A 10,058-nucleotide genomic window follows, 5' to 3' on the forward strand; every position below is an offset into this window, starting at 1 on the left:
TTATTTCACTTTGAATATTGTTTCCTTTTTTCAGAATGTATTGGCATTGAACTTTTTTCCCAATAAATCATAGCCATTACAGATTTGTTGGTTTTTATCACTGTTTTATTGGAGAACTTTGTTTCTGGTTTTCTACCACTGTTACATTGGAGCTTTCATTGACTTCCATGGCGGAGAACACTCGAATGAAAGAGATGTAGACCGAGATTCGCAGTCACGCTGAAGACATTCGTCGTTTGAACACGACGCTTGACAATCTCCAAAAAACAATGGACATTTGAAATCAGGCGCAAGAAAAATCTCTAGAAGAGATTAAAGTGGTTTTACAACGATTACTGTTGAATTCTTCGAACACACATGGAAGTTCTTCGCACTCAAGTTCACCGGTCCAAGCGTCTCCATTAACTATCACTAACACAAAAAAGTCTTTTAACGTCCGACATTTTCGACCTTTGACGTCTGCCCAAACACCGACGTCGTATCGGGTGACGTCAAAATAACGTCGGAAAAACCTGAGCAATTTAACGTCTGTCAGGGACTGTCAGACGTTAAATAACGTCGGCCCTACAACAGTCAGACGTTAAATTACGTCGGCCCTGGTACAGTCCGACGTTAAATTACGTCTGTCAGGGCACACCAGACGTCAAACTGCTCCATTTTTTTAAAAAAATTTGACTGTTTTTACAATATCCACACACCTGAAAATCAGAAAATTCCCAGAACAATTTCATAAAACTTTCAGTACAATTTTAGAGTTACAGTTATATATAATAGAACTAAAGTTTCAATATATATTCTAAACTAATATAAATAACAACAAACTAAAAGTTTCAACATGAAATTCTTGTACAATAAAGTTTTTAAAACGAGTTCTAATTCATGTGGTATCAACTCCATCTCTCCAATAGATATGCTGCCCATTCCTGTCTTAGTGTGTGGATAATGTCATCTGGTAGAGGTGATGGATTCTTGAATCGCTGAAAAAGTAATACAATTTCATTATGTATGAATATCATTCTTTAAAGTTTGATATGATTTATAATATGTGAAAGATATATATAATTACCTCTATCCATTCATCTTTAACTGCAGCTCGAATGATTGTTCTTATCCAAGACATGACATAATATCCACATTCCCATGAATCTTCTTGCTTGTTACACTGAACATTACAAATAAAATAAACACATCAAAGTCATAAGTTGACATACAGAAATTAATAACTTTAAAATGAATGAGTTCTAACCTTTGGATATATGACTTTAAGTTGTTGGCCTCTAGGTTTACCCACAATTCTAATGAAATTTTGGAAACATAAAACATATATAAGTTTTTATAACTAAGTAGATACATAGGTTAGGATTGAAAAAAAAAATAATACTTACTCTTGTAACATGTTTTTAAAAGCTGGTGGAATCTTCCTATGGCATGAACAAAACCATACAACTAGGCATTGTCTTGGAATGATGAGACAAAGTTGCCAATGATACCTACCATCAATCACAAGTACTTAGCCAAAATAATTAATAATACTTCACAAAATATTATTAGCAAAAACACTTACGAATCAATGTATGGCGCAAAGTAGATCTCTCTATTTGACTCAACCATCCATGTTTGCAAATAAAGTTTGATTTGGTCAGGTGAGTTTCCCGAAGGTTGAATTGTTTGAGGTTCAATGAATCCATAGACGGAAGATCGACCTTGGTCCACAATGACTTTGTCCATGTACCTACAAGAAGACAGTTAGGTATAATATTAAAAGGTACCAATTCCTTGCTTTAAATATGAAATACAATAAAAAAAATCTTACATGCACCATAGTTGTATGACTGAAATATTTAACATCTTGTCTCCTGTAATGATCTCTAGTGCATCATTCAGGTTTATGTACAATGGGACATGACAATGGAGGCCAAATACTCTTAACTCCCACTCTAGCTCTACCGGTCCTCTTTTCAACTTGTGTAATTTCAGAAGCAGCTTTCCTAGAGGATCATCTTCTGCTTCCGCCATTTCATCATCTTCACGTATAACACGTGGACGTCGGACCGGCTGTTTTTCAGGACGAGTGGACTGAAATAAAGATTTAGAAAGGTTTGACGTTAAAAGTTTTATAAATTGTAAGATTGAACTACTAAAAACATGATGTCATAATACCTTTGGTGGGCTAAAGTATGGCATGATCAATGCTTTAGGCCAAGCAATAAATGTGCCTAAAGCTTCCCCAACAAATTGGATTTCTGAAGTTGGCACAGGCACTTGGGCATGGGGATCTCGAACTTCATCAATCATCACACGCACATGATGGGGCAATAGAGGAACACCATGGATAGTCTCCCCACCCTGAAGTTGTCGTCCTATGGCCACTACGCGCGGGGGGTCTTCATCAACCAATAGCTCATACTGACTTGTGTAGTCAGTATGATCTACACCAGAGCATGAGCCTTTTGTACTCACACGTTGTCCTGTTGGAGCTTGAGTGGGTAATTCCATGTTCTGTTGCTGCATGGACTGAAGCTTTTCTTCAAGTGTTCTTTGTATTTGTTGTTGCTGTTGAAGTTGTTCCATAAAACGTTGCTCCATAATTCCCATGCGTTGGTTGAATCTTTCCTCCATTTGTTGCTCCATCTTCCTCAAGGCCTCTTGACTCAACGATTCATTACTTCTTTGTGGAGGACCAAAGTAATCTCGAAGACCAATGGCACCTCCAACACCACGCACACGTCCTGGGTGCTCTGGCCTTCCAATTGCCGTTGTGAGTATATCGTCCCGACCATGGCCAACAAACGAACCCTGAGTCTCTTGCTCAATTAATTCATCCTACACCACAAAAGAAAGTTTAATCAAAAGGAGAAACATATGAACTATGATAGTCAAATAAGGTTTGTACTTACTATTTTTTGAGATATGATTTGAGCTGATTGTGATGTCATTTGCCCATCGGACTTAGTCCGAGCAGCCTTCCACATCTCGTACCTAGGAATTGCATCCACTAGGTCAGGGGACTCAAGTCCCAGAGACTGTGCACGCGACTTTTTCAATTTTTTCTCCAATAATGCATAACCACCTCGAGAGAGTACATGTGGTGTATCATTAAGCCTTTGTCTTTGTTGGGCTGCTGTCCTTTTTTCCTGTCACACATAACATTATTTAATAGTTTGAATACAGAAATGTATGACTAGTGTCACTATAAACAAATTTAACAAACAAACCTGCCAGTCTCCAGACTCTCTACATGCACGAAATTGCATCCACTCCTCCTCCGAGATTTTGTACTTCTCACAAGGAGTGTCATGTTGTCTATCTCCAAACACATATAAACGTGTGAGCCTTGCCTTGAAGTCCCTCCATCTGGTGGCTATGTGAGATAAGACTTTCTTTCTAATTCGCTCAGTGTTCGGAGTAATCTCAAATTTGTGCTGTTTAAAACATAAAATATGTTATGTTAACAGTAACATAAAAAAATACTATAGTTGGTTTAAGTAAACATACCACAAGATCCTGCCATAGGAGGTTCTTCTCGACCTCCGCGACGTCATCCCAACATGCAATTGCAATAGAAACTTTCGTTTTGGCCAACATTCCTATGTAGCTACGGTACTTTTTTTCCCAAGGGCCACTAGGTTCACCCGATCGAGGATCAATGTGGATCGGCATCCTCTCTCATCGGTTTGTGACATCCGGCAACCGAGTCACAGATCTACCAGGTCCCTCCTGGTCTGATCCGGAGCTTGTCATACCTGAAACATATCATTAGGAAATGTTAACAATGAAAATAGACTCAATTAACCTCTATTATATTAAAACAGGAAGAAAAATAAAAAAAAGTAAATGTGACAATATTATTAAATAAACACCTATCAAGAAATTGTGTTCTCCCATATGCCTTCATTGTGATCACTTCGAATAGCATGGATGTCATCAGTTACATCATCAACTTTGTCTTGAATGGTTCTTGATGAGAAAGACGTTGTCTCAAGTATGTCTAGACAATCTTCATCATCATTTACGTGCATGTTTCTTCCTTCCAATACAACTGACAATTTCTGATTGGCTGGATCAATGACATAAAAAATTTGTCTTGCTTGACTAGCCATAATAAATGGTTCATTTGTATCACTCATCTTGTTAAGATCCACCAAAGTAAAGCCAAAGTCATCTGTGCTAACACCCGAATTACTATCAACCCATTTACACTTGAAAACTGGCACTCTAAAAGTCACATAATCAACTTCCCATATTTCGTGTATTATTCCAAAGTAACTCATGGATGCTGTAACTGGATTCTTGTCCTTAGAACTGGCAAAATGTACAGATTCAGCTTGAAGTGTAACCCCACTATTTTGAACTCTACTTTTGTCATCTTCCATCTTTGAATAAAAACAATGATTGTTTATGTAGTACCCGCCATATGTAATGACATCATTGTTCGGTCCACGAGCTAGCCTCAATAGAGTTTCAGAAACATTTGGAGTCGCGTAAACCTTTTTCTTAAACCATGATAAGAATGTTTTGTTATGTTCATTAAGTGCCCATTTTTCACTCATTCGTGGATGTGCTGATTTCGTTTCATCAATGTGTTGCGTTATGTAAGGAATGACCTCTACAGTGTTGTTTAAGATGTACAAATGGGCTTGATCAACTAATTTTCTACTAACACTTTGAATCTTCACTCCACGCACACCCTTACCTTCACATTTACCTTCATGTCTAGTCTTAGGAACTCCAATTGGTTCACAACTTGGCATATAACTTGAGCAGAATTCAATGGCTTCTTCTGCAATGTACCGCTCTATAATAGAAGCTTCTGGTCGATACTGATTCTTGACATATCCCTTTAAGATCTTCATGTATCTTTCCACTGGGTACATCCATCTCAAGAAAACTGGCCCACATAATCGAATTTCCCTCACAAGATGAACTATCAAATGAACCATGATATCGAAAAATGAAGGTGGAAAATACATTTCTAATTGACACAATAGTCTAATGGCCTCATTTTCCAAATCGTCTAACACTCGAGGGTCAATAACTTTCTTGCATATGGCATTGAAGAACATACACAAACGTGTTAGAATACCTCTGACAGAAGTAGGTAAGATGGCTCGAAAAGCTACTGGTAAAAGTTGTTGCATCAACACATGACAATCGTGAGACTTTAAACCGACTAACTTTAAATCTTGCATAGAAACAAGGCTACTAATATTTGAAGAGTAACCTTGGGGAACCTTCACACTTCTTAAACACTCACAAAAAATTTGCTTCTCTTTTCTAGAAAGAGTGTGACAAGCTGGAGGCAGGTAGGTTCGTCTTCCAATTGATTGTGCATGTAACTCAGAACGGATGCCCATTTCAGCCAAATCTTGTCGTGCTTTAACTCCATCTTTAGTCTTTCCTTTTACATTTAGTAAAGTCCCGATGACGCTATCACATACATTTTTTTCAACGTGCATCACGTCTATACAATGTCGTACATCAAGTTTACACCAATATGGAAGATTAAAGAAGATTGATCGTTTCTTCCAAATGCTTTTTTCCGTGGTCTTTTTCTTTGGATGTTTCCCAAACACAATGTCAATGTTTTCCACTTGGTTGTATATTTCTTCACCATTGCAGGGTCTCGCTACAACTTCATCCTCAGGACTTCCATTAAATGCTTTTTTCATTCTACGATACGGATGATTTCGAGGAAGAAACTTTCGATGTCTTGTATACACAGTTTTCTGACCGTGCTTCAATTGAATATAACTCGTGTTTTTTTCACAAATGGGACATGCAAAATGACCTTTAACACTGTAACCGCTCAAGTTTCCATATGCTGGAAAATCATTTATGGTGCAAAACAACATTGCACGCAAACAAAACAATTCTTCAGAATATGAATCATACACATCGACACCTTCTTCCCATAATAGTTTCAAATCATCGATCAACGGCTTTAGGTACACATCAATGTCATTTCCAGGTTGTCTAGGACCCGATATCATCATAGACAACATCATATATTTCCTCTTCATGCACAACAAAGGAGATAAATTGTAAATCATCAGCAAAACTGGCCATGAACTATGTTTGCTACTTAAGTTCCCATAAGGATTCATACCATCTGTAGCAAGTCCAAGTCTTAAGTTTCTTGGCTCAGCACCAAATTCTGGAAATGTTTCATCAATCTTCTTCCATTGTGGAGAATCAGCTGGGTGTCGAAGAAGATTATCACACTTTCTTCCATCAACGTGCCATTTCAGGTTTTTTGCATCTTCTTTAATGGAAAATAGTCGTTTGAATCTAGGAATTATAGGAAGGTACCACATCACCTTAGCAGGTGGACCATCTTTGTCTTCATCGCCACTATTTCCATCAATTTTCTTTTTAAACCGCGATAAACCACATGTTGGACACGCCTTCAGTGAAGCAAACTCGTCTCTGTATAAAACACAATCATTTGGGCATGCATGTATCTTTTGATATTCCAAACCCATTGGACATAAAACTTTCTTCGCTTCGTAATTACGGATAGGTAACGTGTTATTTTCTGGAAGCATCTCCTTTAACAACTCCAACAATTCTGTGAAACTTGTATCCGTCCATCCATGCCTTGCTTTTAAACTGAATAATTTCAAAGTTGCTGACAGTCGCGTAAAGTTAGTGCATCCTGGGTACAATTGTTCCTCTGAATCGGACTTAAGAGAATCATATAAATGAACTTTTCCAAAATTCTCCTCCCCAACATCACATACCATATCTTCTAAATGATCATTCATCCAGTCATCTACATAATCTGTTCCTCGTGACGTTCTAGGCTTGTCTAATACTTCTCCATGCCAAGTCCAAAGTGTATAACTTCTCATTATACCAAAGATGAATAGATGATCACGCATTGTTCCTAAGTCATGACGTATTTGATTAAGACAACGAACACAAGGACAAAAATATGTCCCGTTACTTGAGATTGCGTGTTCTTGAACATATTGCAAAAACTCAGAAACCCCCTTTTCATACTCTTCACTTATGCGACGCTCATTCATCCAGCTTCGATCCATACTATATGTTCGTAAAAAACTCAATCAATCTCAAACTTTTAAGTCTCACAAGGTGAGGCCCTACCCATTCGAAAAAATTATTTTTCATAATTTGCTAACACATGTACAAATAAGTCAAACATCATAAATTTCACAAAATTTCGACAGCATTTCGCATTGGTCTCTGAAGTACACGAAATGAAAGTGATTAATCATGATCACAATCAAGTATGCATCCAGAGAACAACACAAATTAGCCTCAATCAAAATTTTATGAAATTTATGCGTAAACCTCAATGTACACATTGTAGAAAATTATGAAAAATAATTTTTTCAAACTGTCCAATCGGACAATTCAAGATTTAATACAAACGATTAAAAATTTAATCATTTGTATTAAATCTCAAACGGGAACTAAGTTTCGCTCACTGTATACTATAAGTATAATAAATCTACATATATAAAATAACACTGCAACAATAATATTCAAAAATAAAATGCAATGAGAATTATTTAAAATGCATATATCTAATAATAAATATAATCTTATTTACTAATTTTACAAATATTATTATAAAATTTTAAATAAAATATAAAAATAGTCTAAGACTAAAACTATAATGACATTTATAAATTATACAAGTAATTCTATACATACAATGAACAAATATATACATACAATGAAAAACTAACCTTCTCTAATTGAAAGACGAACTTTGATAGGAAGTCTAGGGTCTCCGCACACTGCTGGCCAAATGGGAACGAAGAGCAAGTGGGACGAATCTCAAAACGCTGCAAATGGGGATGAAAACGAAAAATAATCGGTTCAAAACGCGTAAAATCAACCCATAATTAAACCCCAACAAGTTTGATGGCGAAAACCTTTCGAAACTCACCTGGAGGGGGTCGGAAATGGCGTCGCCGGCGGGAACTCTCGCGGAAACGATGAACATCGCGAGGGTTTCTGCGTTTCGCGCAGAGATAACCTAAAACTTAACGTCGGGGGTCTTATGTCCGACGTTAAGTGACGTCGGGGGTGGGAGGGGCCGACGTTAAGTGACGTCTGGCGCGCACTGGTCCGACGTCAAGTGACGTCTGTCGCGCACTGGTCTGACGTCCTTTTTTGAGTGACGTCGGGGTATTTTTCAACAGACGTTAAGTAACGTCTGACGTGGAGCGGGCAGACGTTAAAAATGTCTCATTATTTACAAAATTGCCACCGCGCATTTTTAACGTTGGGCTTTTTTTAGGCAGACGTTATTGGGGTGACGTTAAAGGCCTTTTTTGTATTAGTGTATGGTTGTTGTGAGCAAAGATATTTCTCTAGGTTTTCCCCATTACGATGGTTCTTCATCCGTTTTGGATTGGATTTTCAAAGTTGATAAATTCTTTAATTATCACCATGCACCTGATGGGGAACGGGTTGAAAAAGCCTCTATGCATTTCGAAAAGGAGGTAGTGTCGTGGTTCTAGATGCTGCAGAAGATGAATGTCGTGCAACATAAGCATAACATATATGTTTGTCTTTTTCTCAGATAACATTTAGTATTATATCGTTTTGGTCATAGATGTTTGTTTATCTGTTTGTTGCAGGGCTTTCTGGATTTTGAAGATGGTTTTTTAGTTGAATGGGAAAACAAACTGTTTATTGGGGACAAACTATTTCACAAACTCAATGGGAAATATTTTTAATATAGAGTTTGAGGATTCCTTAATTAAAAAAGGAATTTACCGCAAATCACCTGCTTTAGAGGAATTCTATGAACTGGATGAGTTGCATTATGTTAGTACTTTGTTTTGTCGTGGCAGATATTTCCGGTTAAGAATTTTTAATACAGAATGGGATGAGATCCAATATCTAGGTATGGTATAGGGTTTTTTTCATCTCTTAGGGTGAGGTTATATCCTTCAGAGGTTAGCTTTCAAAATCTGTTTAGTCATTGTTTTACATAATGTATATTTGTATACTTTTAATTTAATAGTCTCTGCTTTTGTCAATACAGTCCGTTATTCGATTGGATGCATTTTTTCACATATTTTGAGAGAAAAATGTTGTTTATGATAAGGAGATGGAATTGATTGATCGTTGTTTCAAAAGGTTTAAGTTTAACTTTGATGTAAGACCAAGTGTTATAATGCATTTAATTGGTGTTGTTCCATAAATGATTAAGTACTATAATTTGAAGGATGAAGTGTACTTATGTAACATCCCTACTTTTGATAAACTGTATTATTTATTTTAAATATAACAGCTAGAAAATCTTGTGTTTTTACTAATTTTTCGTATTTTATCATGATGTAGTTTAAACATTAAAAATATTTTTTATCATGATGTAGTTTTTACTTATTGAAAATAACAATAAGAAGAAAACAAAACTAATAAAATATGCATGTATATATATATATATATATATATATATAATATTAGGTAAAAATAATTCAAATATTATTAAGTAGGTGTGTGTATAAAAAAATGGAGAACCATCTAAAGAGATAACAAGATAAGGAGAAAAGATAAGAAGAAAAAAATAGAAAACAAAAGAAAGAGATAACCTAAAGAAATAAACATTATCTCTTTATTAATAAAAACAATGATGATTTGAAAAAAAACACATGTGTGACTTATATATACACGTGTGTGTGTGTATATATATGTATATATATATATATATATATATATATATATATATATATATATATATATATGGAGATGAAATCAAGTGAGGAAATAAGTTACGTGAAAGAAAGAAGAGAGAAAAAGAAAAGAAAAGGAGGGAGAAAGAAAAGAAAAAGTGAGGGGAAGTGAGGTTAAGCTCTTTTTATATTATTCTTGATAAACTCATGGGTGTTATATTAATTTTTTATTTATTTTGAATCATATATTATTTTATTTACTTCCATTTAACTTATTTTCATTTATTATCCTCTTATATTTATTAATTTATCTCTAGTTATGCATTGATATGTTCTTTTATTTAATTTAATTTATTTAATCTCCAGTTATGCACTGGTCTTGTTTATTTATGTTATTTAATT

General features: G+C 35.6%; 1 protein-coding gene across 1 annotated transcript; it reads right to left on the reverse strand.

Moving 5' to 3' along the window:
- Nucleotides 1-3,666: 3,666 nt before the first annotated feature.
- Nucleotides 3,667-7,975, reverse strand: LOC114165172. Its single transcript, XM_028049834.1, has 4 exons — nucleotides 7,919-7,975; nucleotides 7,738-7,814; nucleotides 3,890-7,044; nucleotides 3,667-3,743 (listed from the first exon to the last, which is right to left on the reverse strand). The coding sequence occupies exons 1-4, from the start codon at nucleotides 7,973-7,975 to the stop codon at nucleotides 3,667-3,669; spliced, it is 3,366 nt and encodes a 1,121-aa protein (XP_027905635.1).
- Nucleotides 7,976-10,058: the final 2,083 nt, after the last annotated feature.

The sequence above is a fragment of the Vigna unguiculata genome, chromosome 10 (assembly GCF_004118075.2).
Source record: "Vigna unguiculata cultivar IT97K-499-35 chromosome 10, ASM411807v1, whole genome shotgun sequence".
Classification (NCBI taxonomy): Eukaryota; Viridiplantae; Streptophyta; class Magnoliopsida; order Fabales; family Fabaceae; genus Vigna; species Vigna unguiculata.